At 47.7% G+C, this 18,986-nt stretch overlaps 2 protein-coding genes across 8 annotated transcripts in view; one reads left to right on the top strand and one right to left on the bottom strand.

Moving 5' to 3' along the window:
- Frmpd3 (FERM and PDZ domain containing 3) overlaps positions 1-13,472 on the bottom strand; it is a 149,840-nt gene extending 136,368 nt beyond the window's left edge. For 2 of the 7 annotated variants that reach the window (XM_052736716.1, XM_052736706.1), the window contains exon 1: positions 13,357-13,468. The gene's annotated coding sequence lies outside the window, so the exon portion shown is untranslated. Of the gene's footprint in view, positions 1-13,356 lie in introns of all 7 variants that reach the window. The other 5 variants (XM_052736746.1, XM_052736684.1, XM_052736700.1 and 2 more) reach the window with 5 other exon arrangements.
- On the top strand, positions 13,060-17,080 carry LOC128117368 (translation initiation factor IF-2-like). Its single transcript, XM_052749274.1, has 3 exons — positions 13,060-13,153; positions 13,339-13,689; positions 14,201-17,080. Exons 1-3 carry the CDS (start codon positions 13,060-13,062, stop codon positions 14,398-14,400), a joined length of 645 nt encoding a protein of 214 aa, XP_052605234.1. The 3' UTR covers positions 14,401-17,080.
- The last annotated feature ends 1,906 nt before the right edge of the window (positions 17,081-18,986 follow it).

Genomic DNA, 18,986 nt, shown 5'->3' with positions numbered 1-18,986 from the left:
TTCATGGTATGAGCCTTTTGTTCCTTTACATGCTACAGGATGTGCTGCTCGTTCAAAAGCCAAAGCAATGAAATTACATAGTCTTGGGCTGGAATTTCCAGAATCTTAAGCCAAATAAACCTTTTATCTTTATAAGATAATTGCTTCAGATATTTCATTATAGTGATGGTAAGCTGACTAATCTGTCCAGGATGAAAAGTTTCCCATCTAATATAATGGACAAAGGAGATAATTATGGATTCTTGTTGGTTAATTCCAACACATTAGGGAAAGTTCATTCTGGCCACTAACCTTGAATCTAGGGGCTTCCTAAAACAGTAAAGAAACAGCATGAAAACACTCAGCCCTGAGAACAGACATACAAGTAACATTATGCAGACTGAACAGGTTATATATATGCAATAATATTAATGAAAAAAGAGGGCATAAATTTGAAGGCGTGTAGGGAGTGAGGAGGGGAATATGGGAGGGTTTGGAGGGAGGAAAGAGAAGGAGAGCGTAAATGCTGTAATTAAAAAAATTCTCAAAAATAAAAAGGAAGAAGAAAGTTTCACAAGGTGATCACATCATTAGAGGCAGCAGAATTCCAGGGCATTCTATACATTGACTTCTCAGCCTTCTCTTGATATCCATTTCTCTCTTCTGTGGAAGAGGAAGGTGGTGAGCCATAATGGCTTCATAAGGTTTGAAACCTCAAGCCCAGCTGCTTAAACATGGCCCCCTCTCCCCTCAGCAATGGACAGTAGCCCTCTAGCCTGGATAAGGCATATCAAGTTTTCGTTGAGGCCTCTCAGTGTCTTGGAGGACACATGAATAAGAAGGAGGTCTCCGAAGAGCTCCCTCCCTGGCTGGGGAGGAAAGCAAATATACAGAATATTGAAGCAGCATAAGATGGTAGGATCTGGTGCTGAAATGTGTTCAGGCTCGAAAAAGAGGGGCAATTGTGGGTGCCTTGTTTTCTTCTGTATTTGAGCATGTTCTCCAAGTTTCCCACTATATATAGGTATTGCTCTTATAGTCAAGGAAAGCTGTAATTAAAAAGGAAGTGGCAGCTAATAAGGGCTTGAATAGTCAGGAAAGACCACAGCAGAGGCTCGATTCAGCCCCTTGGGTAGGGGATATGATACAAATATTGGCACAAAAGAGGGGGCCACTGTGGGCAGAGGAAACAGCAGAAAGAAGGCTGTAGAGAAAGGGAGTGAGTGCCGGGCGGTGGTGGCACACGCCTTTAATCCCAGCACTCGGGAGGCAGAGCCAGGCGGATCTCTGTGAGTTCGAGGCCAGCCTGGTCTACAGAGTGAATTCTAGGACAGGCTCCCAAGCTACACAGAGAAACCCTGTCTCGAAAAACCAAAAAAAAAAAAAAAAAAAAAAAAAAGAAAGGGAGTGAGCATGGAGTAAGGTGCGCTAGGGTAGAGAGAAGCCAGAGAAGAGTCAGAAATATAAGACAATGATTTTTTTATAATGCTGATATATAATTATTAGTGTTTTTTATTGCTAGAACAAGATACCAGAGACAAGCTATTTTATAAATAAAAGAGGTTTATTTAGTTCATAGTTCTGTAAGGTCAAATGCCTACATCTGGTGATGGATTCCTTGCTGGCAGAGTTCTGAGGTGACATAGTATATTACATGGCAAGAGACAAGGAGGGTGTGCGTGCGTGCGTGCGTGCGTGCGTGCGTGCGTGCGTGCGTGTGTGTGTGTGTGTGGTGGTCTATGTTGGTCTCTCCCTCTCCCGTTTCTCTCTTCTCATAAAGCCATCAGTATTGAGTCACTTAGGTGTCACCCCGATAACCTTACTAATTCCTAATGAACTTCTAAATGTCACGCTTCTAAACACCACAGTTGATTGTTTCCTCACAATGGGGTGAATACCTCAGAAAAGGGATTGATTCACTTTCAATACATAAGCCCTTTGGATGGGTGGCAGGGCATACTCAAACCATATCCAAATCTGAGCAAATGCTGAGTCCCAACTGTTGTGGATCCCAGGGAATGAAACTCCCTTTTATATGGTAAGCAAAGGGCACTTTATAGGCTTTTGATCAGGGAGTACCATGATGAGATTCTTTTGGCAGCAGCACTGGGTGTGGGGTGGTGGGGATGGATGCAGGGGGATTATTTAGGAGGCTGAGGCAGCAATCCATTTGTAAGCTTATGAGAGATTGGCTAGGATAATGATGGTAGGAATGGCCAAGAAGAGATGGATTCATGGGGCACTTGTGGGAGACTGCCAGTGATTGACTGGATAAGGAAACAGGGATGAATCCAAGGCTAAAGTCTTGAGCTATTGAAAAGTGATGATGACAGCAAAGAGAAGGGTTGGAGAGAGATCCTGAATTTGTTTGTAGCTGTGGTCAATTTATAACGCTGGTAAGGACCAGTGAGATAGTTCTTCAGGTAAATGCATTTGCCACCAAGCCTGGTGACCTGAGTTTGAGCCCTAGAATCCACCCGACAGACTTGGACATATGTGCTATGGCACATGCACCCTCACTCACAAATAATAAATAAATAAATGTAAATATATTTGCATATATGAATATATATCCTAAATTGTGTGATATATATGTTTATATATGACTACACATGTTTGTATGTGTCTGTGTCGGTGTATATGTGTGTATGTATATACGTACTAAATATAGTATATATGTATATATACATGTAATAATGAAATGGAACTGGGGCCTGGGTCAAAGGTTAGGTTGGATCATTTCCAGCAGTCATTTAGAGTTTCAAATCAAAACAAGCTATGTGTAGAAGCACATAAGGGGCAGAGACATAGAGGAAGGAAAAATAGTAGACTTAACTGCCAATTTTGATTTGAACGTTGTGGGTGGTGGTCTCTAAAGCACGTGGTGGCAGCAAGCTGGTGGGTCTGTTTAATGATCTCTCTCCTTTATCTCTGTCAGTGAGTGATTTCCGATTTCTGTACATACTAGAAAGATTACAGCTCAACTGTAGGTAACAAGATGAATATGGAACATTTGCTTTATTAATCATACCTGAATTGTCTGATTTCACTGATGGTGGCAACAGAGCCAGCATTACATATGACACCATTGCCAGCCATGTGCCATGGCAAGGTAGCTGAGCCCAACTCACAAGAGCAAGATGCAGACTTCTGGCCATGTTCATGTAGGATTAGAGGCAAGTCCCATTTCAAATGCAACTGGGTACTTCAATTCCCCCCCCCTCCCCGTGTCAATGGTTATGCATCTGAAACTAACTTGCTTGGGTCCAGCTGAGAAGCAGAATGATAAAACAGAACAATTATTGTAAGGAAAATATATAGCACAAAGGGAGCAAAACTGCGAGAACCGACTTTTCAAGATGGAGACGCTGGATCACTTATGTGGTTGGGTCTTCAGCCAGTTGTTGCCACCATACCCTCTTTTATTTTAGCAGCTTTCAGTGTGTTTTTCCATGAGAAAGGTAATAAATATGATAACCCCCCAGTCAGCGACTTGCATTCTCTCTTCCCAGTCCTTCACCTGCATAAGCATTTTTCAATCTGGACACCTGGCCACTTCTCAACCACCCTCCTCCCAGCTACTCCCCCCCCCCACCTCAAATCATCAACCAAAACCCTGAACAGAAACCTTCAGCAGGGAAGTGATGGAGGCCAATGGTTGCCAGACTCTGCAGTGCATGTGTGGGTACGCGAGCACGTTACTGCATGTGCGTGCATGTGCTCATCCCCCAGTCTAGCCATCTGTTCCTCTGTTTCCCCAGTGGATTTGTATAAAATCAAAGACAGGCCTGTTGGGCTGGGTGGTCCTGCCTCCAAAGCAGAGCTCCCTTGGTGGTTAGGAGCCCAAAGCCTGGGCAGACCTACTCCAATCATTCATCTTTATAAGGCATCATAGCCTCCCACCAGAAGAGCCTGTCGAGGACTAAAATCTTACACATGCCACTTTGTCTGCAGTTCCCTACTTTCTCCAACCCCGGGAACGCTTGAGGGACACAAGCTGGGCACAGATAACTGTCCAAAGTTGACATTCAGCAGGTTGGACAGGCAGGGGAAGGCTGGAGGGGGGATGGACAGAAGAGCAGACAGAGGCCTCTCACAGCACTCTCACCTACCTGTAGACTCCTCACTTAGCTCTCCACAGCAGCTGGAACACCAGGACACCAGCTGGCACCAAAGTGCTGTGATAGCTCTTGCCATAGCCAGGCACAGGTGTGACCTCCACTGGGACGGATTCCCAGTGCTCAGAGGAGTTTTCAAACTCACTCTACCCAGAAGTTGAAGCGTGTATCCTTACTCCCAACAGCTCTCAGAGGTCTTAGGCCTGAAACAGACCAGACTTAGGGAGTCCCTGCCCCCAACCTCTCTGTCAGGAGACAGAGTGTTCAGCACCTCAACATGGCTGTTGTCTTTACAGGATTCTGCAGCAGATTCCTCATGGCTTACACTTTAGGTCTTAACAATGAAGGCTCCTTGGCAAATCTTTTCTTGGCACGATTATCTTGTTAGCCCTTTGCCATCCAAACTCCCATGGCATTCTGACCCCTGAAGAGCCCAATAGTGGGTAAGTACTGAGGCTATGAGGATAAAATGGGTGCGACAAAACGAAGCCAGGAGAAAGTGCTTAGTAGTTTACTTACCATACCAATGGTTTACATACCCTTTGCATTTTATACTCTTGTTTATGCCCACCACCCTCAGCACTCATTTGGATTGCTGTAGTATCTAACAAGTTGTGTGTCCAACCCTCCCAGCCCCTCCCTTGAATTCTGCTCCCTACTGTTTGGCTAAATACCCTAAATCACTGTATGCAAAAAAGCTCTCTAGGGTGTCTCCAAGTCCAAACTCCTCCTTCTGACATCAAAAGTTCTCCAAATCTGGGGCCCTTTTCCCAGTCAAGTATTGCACACACAAGGCATCTCCACCCCCACCCTTTCTGCTAAACAGACCTCCTTTAACCCTTCTTTGCTCTCCTGAAGTTCCCACCTTCAGCCTTTTCCCTGCTTCCCCCTTGGAAGCCTGGCTCTTCCCCTAGTCAGACAGCTCAGTCTCACATGTTATGTAAAAGGCAACTCAAGTTCAACCTCTTTGGGGAAAACTTACACCTCTGTTCCAGTCCTCGCTCTCGTTCTCTCTAAACCTCGATTCCCCTACAGCATTTCCTTTTTAGAGTAAATAATGTGGCATCTAATTATTTTCCATCGTGTATTATTCGTAGCTGCTTCCTCTGAGTAAGAATTATTTTTTTCTGTTAAATTATGAATCTCTATAGAGCAAGGGCTTTGCTTTTTTCCCCTTCTCACTAAAACGTGGGCAGAGGGCTAGACCCAGGAGGGCTCCATCAACTTCTGTTGCCCTGCCTTGCCTCCAAATGAAGGGAAGCAGATAGAAAGAAAGACCCTCTAAGGATCCCCTCTGTCTGTGCCCCCTTCTCCTTCCTAAAAGGTATGCAGGCAGCAGAGCAGCTGAGGCGGCCAGAGAGGCCCCAGCAGCCAATCTACTGTCAGATCCCAGCTTCCTGAACACCCCTACCTCCTCAGGTTTTCTGGGGGATCAATAACTCTGCTTAAGTGATCAATCTGAGACACAATGGGCTGCAGGGGCCAGTGTTTGATTAACTGGAGAGAATAAATGTATGCAGGCAGAGATGGAGCCTAGAGAGGGAGCGAGCTGAAGAGAGAGCAAGCAGAAAGATGAGCTGGGGGAAGAGAGAAGGGGGGGGGGTGTTTGAGAATGAATGCATGATAGGGTGTTGCTGAGAGTAGTTCTTAACAGATCCTAGTCAACAGCTTAATCGAGTTAGCTAAATAATCCTGGTGCTCCCTCAGAGCCTATCAACTATCCTGGGGCTGCTGGGCAATTCTGTAGCTTGACCAAAACAGTTGCCAAGGTCCACTGAGGTCTACACAGACTCCATGTTGGATGGAAAAAGGATTGTGGTGTGCATACTTATATCTCTAGGAAGGACTTGGGGTCTTGAGCTATGCTCATCTGCAGAATCTATAAGAAAACCCAAGTACTGGAATCTTCTACTCTTCCACCCAAGTCTGATGACTCAGAAACCCTTGATGTTATGGGAGATAGACTGATCCTTACAGGTTATTTCAGCATTACCTGCTCTCTACCCAGAGGTGTACATACTGTTCTTTTCCTCAAGGCCGTGAGGCTGAAGATTTAATTATGTAATTAAAAATAAGGAGTGCCTTTCAGATTTTTTTGAGAGGGTCCAAATATCTAAGCTATACTATGGATCAAAAAATGTTCAGGGAAATATAATGTTATCTGGAAAAAAACAGCAGATGGCTTCTTACTGTGAGAAAGTTCCTCCTTTAATCTAACCCTGATTCCTGCTGCTCTCATTAGAAACACATTCTTCACATATGATGGCATTCCTATTCTCTCAGGGATGCAGGCTTGAAACCTTGGAATCATCTTTCATTCTTCCTCCTTCCTCATCCCGCTCATCATTGGTAGGTAAATCACTTTCTTCTTCTGCCTCCAACTCTGCCCATCCCTCTTCATTCTGTTTCCATCCAGCCACTGTTAACAACCTCTTAACGGTCTTCCTATTCCCAGGATGAGTCCATTTTAATCAGTCTACTAAATGGGGGTGGGGAGGAGAAAAAAAGGAAAAAAAAACCCTATGTGACTCTAATGAAGCCAGGAATTAATTTCCATTTACAGAGAATGCAGGGAACAACAGACAGGAGAAATGACAATAAGAAGCCTAACCAGGATGATACACAGCAAACCAGAATGTGGGGCATTGTGCAAAAGAACCAAGTCAGAGAAAGGGGCCTGTTGAAAGGGCCTTAGAAGACAGAATGACCAAATGCAATGAGTGAAATTCTCTTGGATCTTGATTCAAACAAGCTAGTTGTACAATAAGTTTTGAGACAATTGAGGATGTCTGATTAAGGATTGGCTAGTGGATACTATAAAAAGATTGTTGTTACTTTTGTTAGCTCTGTGAATGGTACTGTGCTTATGTGAGAAAAAATGCTCACTGTTAAGAGCTGCGTTGGGGATGAAATGATGTGATTGACTTTTGGAATTCCTTTCAAATACTTCTGCAAAAGAAAGGACAGATGAAGCAAACATGGTCAAGTCCTGGTGATTGCTTAAATGTGGATAATCATTAGACAAATACTGTTATAGTTCTCTCCCCCTGTTTAGACCCTGAAATTGTTCATAATTAAAGATCAAAACCCATAGTAATTCACTATTTCCCAGTCTACCTTCCTAGCTTTAGTGTCTATACCTATCCTACTCATCTGTAGCACAACTATCCCATGTCCTTACTCAATTTATTTCTGCCTGAATTTAATTTCTTCACTCACATGTCCATTTATTATGCCACTGAGCTTCTCAGTCAACATTAAGCACCTCTTCTATGTACCAGGCACTGAAAACACAAAGGTGGCCAAGAATGAGGACAAGGATCCTCTTTATTTTTTAGATTCTCCCTGGTAATGTGTATGAAGAGATGTAATAGAGCCCCTATTCATATGACACAACAAATACCCAATCCAATTCAACCATGTTTATTGAGCACCTGCTATGTGTAAAGCATTGCATGCTTTGGGGGCAAAAAAATAAAAACAAAAGATGAAAAATATTAGATTCACTGAAGTCATAATGTAAATAAGATAAACACCTATAGGAAGTTTTACTTGTGTGTAAAGATGAATAAAGGATTCAAGCAATATTAATGGAATGTCCCAGGGATGTACTTATCAAATGCATTTTAGAGATGGCCAGAAGAGTTCAGGGAAGGAGGAAAGAAAGGAGGGGGAAAGAATCACAAACACACACACACACACACACACACACACACACACACACACACACACAGAGAGAGAGAGAGAGAGAGAGAGAGAGAGAGAGAGAGAGAGAGAGAGAGAGAGAGAGAGAGAAACAGAGACAGAAATCACTTCTGTCTAGAGTAATCAGAGAAGCCTTCATGGAGGAGGCAATGCATGTAGACTTGAAGGACAAGGATGGTGTCGTTTGGCCAGGAAAGGAGACTTTCCTGGTAAGCAGATGACATGAGCAAAAACACAGACGCAACAACTGTATATAAGGCATGCTTCAGAGACTGTGCCTGGACTCAAGGGTCCATAGAGAGCTGTGCTTCAGAACCACTTGGGAGAGCTTGTTAAAATTCATGTTCCTGGACTCCAGCTGCCAGACCTACTGACTCAGAGGCCCAGGCAGCTGCATTATAATAAGTACCCTGAAGTCATTTTGAGACACATTAAAAATTGAGAATCAATGATGTGGATAAAAAGTGAGAAATAAGGTTGAAAGAGTACATAGGATTAGGCTGACTCAAGGAAGGCCTTGAATGTCAGGCTAAGGAAGTTAAAGATTTTCCCACAGGCAATCCACTATCACTCTCAAGCATACAGAGCAGAAGTGTCAATGAATAATGGATATTTTTGAATATTAATCTGGCAGGGGTGTATATTACAGGCAGAAAAAGAGAGAGACTGGTAGAGGACAGACATTCAATAGTTGCTGAGGGCAGAAGTCAGAGGTGGTCTGGGCTTCTAGTCTGGGCGACTAGGAGGCTTGTGGTAACAGAAAGGTCAGAAAAGCCAGCCATTGTTGGAAGTAAATGAGGTCAGCTTGTAAATTCGGAGTGTAATGTTAATGTTAAGTCTAAGATGATGGCAGACCACTTAAGGCAGGTGAGTCATTCAGCAAGTAACTGTGGATAGATGGCCAAACCTCAGAGACAAGGTGAAAATCTGTGCTACAGAAGAAGTGGGAACAGCCAGGAAAGATGCGCAAGTGGAAAGCCATGATGCAGCTGTGTGTCCACTCCAATAAAGAAATGGGGTTAATCCCAGCACTTGGGAGGCAGAATGTAGGCGGATCTCTGTGAGTTCGAGGCCAGCCTGGTCTACAGAGTGAGTTCCAGGACAAGCTCCAAAGCTACACAGAGAAACCCTGTCTCGAAAAAACAAAAACAACAACAAAAAAAACCCCAAAACCACTGCCCCAAAGAAAGTAAGAAAAGAAATGGAGGGAACAAGGGGAGCTAGAGGACCCTTAGATCTGAGGAGAGGAGGAGGGACTAGCAAGAAAGACGAATAAGGAAGGGTCACGTGAGGAGAAGGAGGTCCAGATAGTGCAACCAGGCAGATAGCTCTTTCAGCAGCTTGGGGTGACTGGTCTGATTACTGCCATGGCGACACTGATGCTCAGGGAGAGGTCACTGCAGTTGTACTACACACACCTGCTTCTTCTCAGGTTCATTAACACAAATGTAACACCAGACTTATCTATCTACCCATCTGTCTGTCCATCCGTCATCCACCCATCCATCTATCTGTGCAGCTGTCCACCTTTTTTCTTTCTTCATCCTGTTGCTGTGTGTCATACGTGCACTCCAATTTTCAGACTCGCTTTCTGACTGGACGGACGGACGACGGCACTATTGTGAACTAGGCTATTAATGTTTCGCTCTAGGGTTGGTGTTCCTGGTCTGAAAAGAGGAAAGGATGGCCAGTTTCTCTTCCATGTGCTCCCAACCCTGCCCCTTAGTCTTCGGATTTCTCTGCAGAAGGCAAGGTTCAGCTCATTTTGAGAATGCTTCATGTTGGCTGCAGGAAACACAAGAGAATGTTTATCTTTTCGAATTTATGGCGAGGAGGCAAACAGAAGTCCTTGAAAGAGAAGGCAGATCAGAGTCTTCTGCTGCGAATGCTAATGGCTTCAAGGCTGGCTCACAAGCTGAAGCTGACTTGGGTGTGGCTAGCTCATGGTCTTTGCTCAGCATCCATAGTTACCATCCCAGCCCCTGGAGAAGTGACTGCTAGGTTCCATGGGAAGGTTTGGACCCCTACAATCCACGCATGTCTTACTGGGCTACCTGCTTACAAATTCTATCCAAGTATGTGGATGGAGGAAGGGAGAGTGGAACAGATGAAGGAAGGGAGATAGAAAATTGTGTGTAATTTGTATATGTGCAGGTGTGTGTGTGTGTGTGTGTGTGTGTGTGTGTGTGTGTGTGTATGTATGTGTGTGTGTGTGTGTGTGTGTGTGTGTGTGTGTGTGTGTGTGTTTTCATGGTTTCAATTACTTTGGAGACTCAAAAAAGATCATAGATCCTCTCCTTTGCACCTGTGCTGCCCCTTCAGGGTTCTTCCCAGGGTAATCCTAGAGCCCTGTCATTTATGTGGGGAATGGGTGGGTGGGTAGGGTCTTGTCCTGCATCCATACTTCTTCCAAGAACTGTCCTGGGATTATTGTAATGCTGATCCAATGCTGTCCTTTACCCATTTCTCCCCAGGCCTGTGGCTGCCTCTCTCCAACTCCTTCCCCTGCCCCACATTCTCAACTCCACTACCTTCCCCAGCCTATGGATACTATCTGCAACCCCAGAGGTTTCTTGTTGCACTTTGCCAGTCTACTACTTGTGTTTTCAAAGGATGGTGGTGGTAGCGAAATCCCCCTGCCAGGCCACAGAGCTCACTTCTCAAGCCAGGTGGACTGCATCGCTTCCCAGAGGGAGAGTCCCCTACCTCATTCAAAATGGAGTTTGCAGCCTGGTAGGAGTTTCCAGACCTTTCCCTCAGGCTAGCAGAAGCTCCACTGCACTGTCTGAAGTCACAGTACCAAGACATCATTAGCTTGTGCTTATGGGGGCATTTGCTGGCTCCAGGCCCATATATTGGCCATTCTGCAGGCTAGTGCAGATCTGCAATATGCCCAGAGCCAGGAGCCTAAAGCACCCAACCCTGTTTTCGTCAGCCTTCTCTCTCTATGGTGGCCTTCAGTCCACACTTGCAAGGCAATTGTGGTGGTGGGTGTGATATAGCTACATACAACAGGGTTCTCTCCTGAGATCATATGCCCCTCCCTCCTCGGGATCCTGCAGTGGTTCCCAACGGCCTCTCAAATAAATTGAAATCTTTTCTCTGTGGGCCTTAAAGCCCTCCATAATTGTATCCCACCCACCCCCAACACACACACCACACATATCCTGCACAATTAGGCAGCAGCAGACAAACAACACTGTCCACAAATGCTCCTGGCCTGGAGCCTGCCACAGGTGCTTGTAAAACCTCATCCGAAGAGTCACTCCTTTTCCTTCTTTCAAAATGGTAAATGTTACCTGCGAGGTATATGCAATAAAGTCCTATCAGCTATTAACAGCTTGTCCTGGCACGGATTCTGTCATCAGATTTGACAGAGAAAGGAGCAAAGCCCCGCCTTAATAGTCTAAGGGGGCGGGGGAAGGGACTCAGAAGAGCTCAGAGCAGTCCGGGGAGGGGCGGGAGGAGGGAAGGGGTTCTGACGTCGAAGCTATCTCTGTCACGATTTTACCCAGGGCTACAGTCTCCGTGTCTCTACTTAAATCAGTCAGACACACTAGTCCTTGCTCCCCCAACCTGGCTTCCCTCTCCACACACACATGACGTCTTATTTCACCTTAAGGCTACAATCCTCAGGCCAAGCTACTAACTGGCTCCCTCAAATGAGGGGGGTAAAAAGACATGAAATTGAGTAGAGGCAGCATGTTTGCTTGGGCATGGCCAAGTGTTGTTGAGTTCCTCCTGCAGAAGAGCTGAGAGCCCTTTGCTTAATGGAAACAGTAAAGACTTCCCAGGAAAGCTCTCTGTGCTCCCAGAAAGCTGGGAACTGAGTTCCCCCAGTTTCTCCCGCAGTGAGCTTGACCCGCAGGGCAACGAAGGAGGGTCTGGTTCTCCCAGCAGCAGGCTTCTGGGCTGAACTGACACACTATGAGGGACCCCTTAGGCAAAAGTGTGCATACTGCTTAACCCATCTCCTGCTGGGTATACTCACTTGGTGCTTTCCTCTGAGTCAGCAGAGTCCCCCACCCTCCACTCTTGAAAAGGGCGCCCCCAAGGGAACCTTGCTCTTACAGCAGTTTCTTCCTTAGGCAGCAGGCCAGAGACAGCCCCGCCCTCCACAAGAGCTGCAGGATGATGAGGACCCCCCCCCCCCCCGCCCGCCCGCCCAGCTCAGGGCTCTGCAGCTGGGCCAAGATGCCAAAGGGAGGGGCAAGTCTGGCCGAATTCATCCTCTACTGTGACCAAAAGCTTGTTAGTGGCAGCTGTGGGGAGGGGGTTACCACCTGCTTCTGGGGGAAAGTGTCAAACATTTCCCTGTGCGGTTTCAATGTGTGTGCGTCCAGTTGTTCAGGTGTGGAGGGGCACGAATATAAGACTTGGGCGTGCTTTTTTCCAGAATGGAGTTCTTAAGGGCCCTGGTAGAAGTGTCCACAAAAGATTAAGGGGTGGGATAGTATGTTCTCTCTCTCTCTCTCTCTCTCTCTCTCTCTCTCTCTCTCTCTCTCTCTCTCTCTCTGTGTGTGTGTGTGTCCGTCCGTCTCTGAATCCCCCTCCCCGTGTATGTGTGTCTGTGTGTGTGTGTGTCTCTGTGTGTGTGTGTGTGTGTGTGTCTGTGTGTGTTGGTGGGAAGCAGCAGGTACTGGATCTGCAGTAATGTGCAGTTGCCATGTAGTTTCTTAGGGACACTCTAAGAAAACACACACACACACACATACACACACAGACACACACACACACACACACACACACATCAAGCTTCAAAGCACAAGGCTGGGAAGAAGTGTGTGTGTACATATTTCAGCAGAACTGGAGGGGTGCATGTAGTTGTATGTGTTTGGGTGACTGCTTTGTTATCATCTGGGTGGAAGGGTGCAAGTGCAGAGGGGTGTGTGTGTGTGTGTGTGTGTGTGTGTGTGTGTGTGTGTATGTGTATGTCTGTCTGTGTCTGTGTGTGTGTGCGCGCGCGCGCGCGCACGCCAGCGCGCCTTGTATGTTTCGTCTTTGGATGGGGGTGACTGTGGTTGAGCGCAGCGAATGTGGTGCGGCTGTGTGTGCGTGTGAGTGTGCGTCTGTGTCCGCTTGTGAACATGGCACCAGGAACCACGCACATGCTTCAGACAGCTGTTTCTGGCATCCCCGGGGCTAGGGCTTCGCCGGACACCCCGGCTAAGTGGCCACCTTCCAGCAACCAGGCCCCGCATCTCACCAGCTCTCCCAAAGGCGCCCACAGCCCCAGCGCGCACACAAAGGCTCCATAATGAACGCGCTGCATTCCCCTGCGCTGGGCTCTTCACCCCGCACCCGGGGCGGTCAAGACGAGCCCGCCAAGCCGGAGACTCACCGAACACCGGGTGCCCAGCCCGCTGCTCCCCTTGGCCGCGCAAACTCCAGGCGGCCCGACGCTCGGCTCCCCCAACCCTGCCCCTGTCTCCCGGGGGCGCCCAAGCGCCCGTCGCCCCCCGAGCCGACCCGGGGCGACCCGGCACAGCCACGACCCACCCCTGGCCGGGCTGAGGCTGCGGGCGCGCCCCCCTAGAAGCAGCGCGCTTCTTACCTTCCTCCTCCTCCTTCTCCTCCTCCACCTCGGCGGCGCGGCAGCGGCGGCGCAGAGGCGGCGGCGACGGCGGCGGGACTAGGGCGCCGGTGCCCCGGAGCCCGGCACGGGCGTGGGGCTCAGTGGCGCGGGGCGGCGGGGCGGCCGGAGGTTGGCGGGGCGGCAGCAGCTGGCCCGGGACGCGCGGAGCTGGCGCGCAGGCAGCGGGCTGCGGGCAGACTGGCAGCGGCGCGCGCGGGCTCCTCGGGCGGGCTCCATGGCTGCGCCGCGGGCGGCACCATCTCCGTGGCTCGCTCGTCGCTCTCTCGCTCCAGGAGTGCGGCAGGCTGCGAGGTGACGGATAGCGCCGAGGCGACCGGACGGCCGAGGAGGGGAGGGGAGGGGAGAAGGGGCGGGGGAGGGGGGAGGAGGGAGGAAAGAGGGGAGTGCAGAACTCGGGGTGGGGGGGGGGGCCCTCTCCGGCGCCTCTCGACCCTCGAGTGCTGGCGTCGGTTTCCCCGAAAGGGAAAGCGGCTTAAAGGCGCAGCAACTGGCTCGGGTCACAACTAAAAATAAACACAAAATTGACAATTGGAGAAAGAATTTCCCAAGACACGACCCAGCAACCCAGCCACCCAGCTAGGCGCTGCCTCACTTCTTGAACACAACCGTTCAGGCTGGGCTTTGCCGGGAACTGCTGGCAGTGGAGAGGGCAAGCCAATTTCTAAAGTGAACCCGGGAAAGGGGGTGGGGGGGAGGAGAGAGGAAACTGCAGAGAAGGGGCAGCGGCAGTGGTAGGTTCGGGGCCTCCATTCTTTGCCCCCTGACCTTGCTTCTCTCCCCTTGTTTGCTTTTCTTCTGCTAGGGATGCCCTCCCTGCAGCTCCCCTCCTGGTCACCACCGCCAACATCCTCACGCACCTTGAGTTTCAGGCTCAGGTTCCTGCTCCCACCGCCTCGCCCCAGCACTGGAGCATTAGCAGCTTGGAACCCTGGTCCAGCCAGGGAGCCCACCTCTGTGAGAGAGCAGTCTGCCAGCTGGCAGAGGTCTGCTTGGTTTGGGTGAGAAGGGAAGGAGGTTGAGGTGTGTGTGCGTGCGTGTGTGCGTGTGTGTATGTGTGTGTGCCCCCCCCCCGCGGGCCTGTGTGTGTGTGTTCACCAGCAGATGGAGGGAGGGTCTGGACGGACGGACACACACACACACACACACACACACACACACACACACACACACACACTATATGCACACACTCTGAAGGAGAGCAGCGAGGCAGGCACAGCACAGTGCCTGATGAATGATCTCAGGGCATTTTTTAAGAGACATGCTGTGAATACTAAATGTACAGCAATGGAGATTCTAAAGAGAGCTCTTGATATCCCAGTGGGCACCAGCCCCTTTAGAGGAGTTTTAAGGACCAAGAAAAAAAGCTACTCTCCCTTTTTCTTAAAAGGCAGTAGCAGTGGGGACCCACAGAAACCGAGAAGCTGGACAGTGTCTGAGACAGTGGGTGAAATTGATGCCAGAGAAGACAGATGCAATGGAGTTTAAGACCCTCTGGTGATGCCAAAGCCACCATGTAAATTTGTAAATTTCCAAGCATCGGAGGCACCTGGGAGAGACAGTTAACATTGACCCTTCTGGGCCTCAGGAGTTCTAAGGTGAAAAATGAATTCTCCATTCCCGTGTTCCTAGATTCTGGAAGGGAGGCTATTTGATAAACCAGGGCCCATTTCAGTTGGAATCTTTTCCTCTCCTCTAGTTTTACTGAAGCACCTGAGAGAAAAGGGTGCGGAGACACAAGCAACTGTTGTTTAAGAGGATATTCTTGTAGCTGGTATGGGATACCCATGGTATAGAGGAGAGTTCTGGGCTTGAGCATGGGGAGCTGTGGCTCCCTGCAGCTGCGATCAGCAGTAGAGTAGCTGACTAGCAGATTTGGCCATCTTTCTACTGAGTACACTTTTTTGCTATCTTCCTGGCAGTTCCTACCTTGAAAGAAAGCATGGAAATTCCCTGCATCTGGAGGCCTGTGTGTGTGTGTGTGTGTGTGTGTGTGTGTGTGTGTGTGTGTGCCTGGGCTGGGAAAACAAGCTGATGGAATTATCAAAGGCAGATGATGAGAGAAAGTGAAAACATTCGGGGAGAAAAGCACATCACATTGCTGGCAGATGCAAGGCAGACTCTCAAACAAGAAGATGCTCTCAGGGACACTACATGCACACACAGGGACACATACAGAGTCACACATGGAGCACAGACATGCTGAGTAGTGCATACTTACACACACACACACATCTAGTTTGAGAAGGATGTAGTTAGAGAAGCAGGAAAGAGCTGGCCTCCTGTCTCCAGGGGCTATGGAAAGAGCAGGACCAGCTTTCCATAATGAACAAATAATACTTGCAGTCAGACAGGGCCTGGCTACTTTCCTTCAGGGTAGTTTTTCAAGTGATGGAATCCCCATATAAGGTCCCCTGATTCTCATCCAGTCCAATCTTTGCTATCAATAACAGATATCCCAAGTTGGCGTTTATCTGTCCTTACAACGAAACTCACTGGTTAGTAGTAACTACATCAAATGCATTTTCTGATTCTGATCAAGCCCTCTTTTGCTGCGTACTTGGCTCACTCAAAGCATATGCTTAAGCTCCAGTCAATCTGTTGTGTGGTAAATAAAAGTCAAGAAGGAGTGGGGAAGAGAGGAGAGAACTGGGGGTGAGACGGTGTCAACAGATAATGCATGTGCAAAGGCTTCTGAGTGACCACTGAGGCACTGACTGGTTAGGATAATGATTAAACATTTAATGTTTGGAATCAGTTTACAGTCCTGTGACCTAAAGTAGGTCTTCTAACTTCTCTGACTAAGCCTTACCTGTGGGATGAAAAGGAACTTGCTCGTGCAGTTGAAGTGTTCAATGATATAACGGATGCTGTACATGGTTATCTCCACCTACACGATTCTCCACCTACTAGTCCAGTGGAGAATCGTGTAGGTGGTGTCTTTGTTTTTGTTGTTTGAGAAGTTGTGTGTATTCCTCTTACCCAATAGAGAGGAGGGGGTGCAAGGGGTGGGGTACAGAGAAGGAAGGGTGAAGGTTCAACACTCTCAACCCTGTGCCCAATGCAGCAAAAATAAACACTAGTATGTCTAACTGGGGACCTTGATTTAGTCACATTATAAAATTTGATGAGGAGGGGGAAATACTTTAGTGTTTTCAGATAACACGACAAGCAGATGACAAAAATGACCCCACTGTAAGTCTATTTCCAATTGAAATCAATACATTTAGATGAAGTTAGTGAGTGACACTATTTTTCAAGAGGGAGATAGAGGCAGCCCAACTTCATTGGCACCTTGGTCTGTAATCAGTATTTAACAAGCAAGGAACCAATTCACCTATAACTGAGAACCCAAGAACAAATGGACAGAGTCTCTTGGCTGCCAGTAATAATAGCATAGTGACTACCAGTTACTGGCTCATTGCTACTAAAATCTGTGTGCTTTGCTAATATTCTTAGGAAAGGGATAGTGACTCTTCATCTCAGGAATATAATTAGCTCCATTCTCCTAATAGAACCCCCATCTCATCCAGCACTTCTATGCATTAATCAATTTCATAATCACTAACACCCTTTGAGTGGGCAGCATCATTATTCCATTAATTTTATGGAAGAATGAGGAGGAGGAAGAGGAAGAGGAAGAAGAAGAAGAAGAAGAAGAAGAAGAAGAAGAAGAAGAAGAAGAAGAAGACAATACTCATGCAGCAATAAATAGTAGAATATGGAGTGTAATCGCTCGATGGCAATAGTAATAATTATTATTATTGCTAGGTTTCATTGAGCACTTACTATGGACACTGTGCTAGCATTTTATGTGCATTATTACATTTAATCCTCACACTAAACCCAGGAAGGCAGACACTTTATTATTAGGCTTATTTTAAAATAAACTGAAGGCTTGGAGATGCTAAGTCATTTCTATAAAGTCACACAACTAGTGGGGTCTAATTCAGAATTTGAACCCATGCCTATACGACTAGAGTGACAATTTCTCTAAAAAGGCTATGATTTCTAGCCTTCAACTATCACACAACACACAACTACACTGCTAGTCTTTCCCACAGAGCCATTACTAAGCTGCTTGCCTCTGTTGGGGCTATCTACCCACCCACTCATCCATTAGCACCCAAGGCAAAATAGATGACTAAGAGCAGAATGTCACCAACGCCCAGCAATTATGAAGTGCATCTGCTGAAGGTACCAGAGAGACCCATTCAGACTGGCCAGGGAGGCCCTGGGACAATAGAAGGAAGAATGATGTAATCCCCTCCCATCATAATTTTTCAGCCCCTAGCTCTTTCTGCCTTGCCTTTCAACAAGATATATGCCTGCCCTCAAGCATTTGGAACTAACTAAGGCCCTGATTTCAGGGGCTGGCAGGTGAAAGAAAGGGTAAAGGAACTTCCTGAGCTACTGGGGAAACTAGGAGCCAGCAGAGCGACAGAGAGAATGCCAAAGAAAAACTGAGAAGAGCTTTTCAAAGGATGTGTCCTCAGAGGATGGAGGACAAAAAGCTGGGCAATTATGCTAAGAGGGCGTTTTAGTGGCCCTTTGTATACTAACTGAGCCCGCTCACAGCCTGTGGGCTGAAGACACTGAAGAGCCAGCAATGGAACAAGACGGAACAACAGCAGCTGACAAGCAGTAAACTGCCAGCTAGCCGCTTCACAAGGAGCCTGGCAAGCTGACTGGCAAGCCAGACACCCTCTCCCCTCAGATGCAGCTGCTCTTCAGGACCTGCCATGACACCAGTGCCAGGCCACTCTATTAATGAGTGTCCCAGTTCTCCCAATTTGCCGGGGAAGCATCCGGTCCTGGGAGAGAGGTTCTTGTGTCAAAACTGGAGTTCACTCTACAGCTTCAGTGACTGAGGGTGAGTGTCACATATTCCACCCTTCTCTCTGAGACTGGGGGGGTCAGAGGATTACTATTTGCCTAGCTGAAACCCAGGTTTCTCTGTTGCTGTTGAGCAGATGGCCATTTCCTTCCCTCAGTTTCCCCTGCTTCTGCCCGTTTCACTTGCCCAAGAAGCATTGGAGTGATGGGGATTTCTGACGCACACAGACTACATATCTTTCCTCAAGAAGTCCCTTCATCCTAAGGTCCTGAGTAGCAATGTCCTCTGCATAGCTCCTTGAGCTCTGATATATTCCCCTCCCTCTCATTTTTAAAAGCAATCTGTGCATACAAGTTGTGTGTGTGTGTGCGTGTGCATGTGTGCATGCACTTGTGAGCACAAATTCATACACATGTACATACAGGTGTGTGTACATGTGGAGTCCAGAGGTTGACATTGGGTGTCTTCCTCAATTGTTCTCACCTTATTTATTGAGCTAGGGTCTCATCATGTAGACCCAGATGGCCTAGCACTCACTAAGTAGACCAGGTTGGCTTCAAACTATAGAAATCCACCTGACTGCCTCCCAAGTATGTGCTGGTTATCCATCCATCTTACATGTGCCCCAAAGGAGTGAGAAGGTCAGAGAACAACTTACGGCCGTCAGTTCTCTCCTTCTATTTCCTGGCTGTGGTGGACTGAACTCAGGTTGTCTGCCCTGGCAGCAGCAAGCACCTTTACCCCTGAGCCATCT

This window comes from Peromyscus californicus, unplaced genomic scaffold, assembly GCF_007827085.1.
Source record: "Peromyscus californicus insignis strain IS unplaced genomic scaffold, ASM782708v3 Scaffold_10__1_contigs__length_136768540, whole genome shotgun sequence".
NCBI classification, from domain to species: domain Eukaryota; kingdom Metazoa; phylum Chordata; class Mammalia; order Rodentia; family Cricetidae; genus Peromyscus; species Peromyscus californicus.
Note: the sequence above shows the minus strand (reverse complement) of the source record. Positions and strands in the feature narration are given on the sequence as shown.

Excerpts from the sequence above, each read along its gene's own strand:
- LOC128117368 (XM_052749274.1), top strand. The coding sequence starts at position 13,060 with ATGAACGCGCTGCATTCCCCTGCGCTGGGCTCTTCACCCCGCACCCGG. Across the intron at positions 13,154-13,338 it reads GGAGACTCACCGAACACCGG|AAGCAGCGCGCTTCTTACCT; the intron begins GTGCCCAGCCCG and ends GCGCCCCCCTAG. Across the intron at positions 13,690-14,200 it reads GGAGTGCGGCAGGCTGCGAG|GGATGCCCTCCCTGCAGCTC; the intron begins GTGACGGATAGC and ends TTCTTCTGCTAG.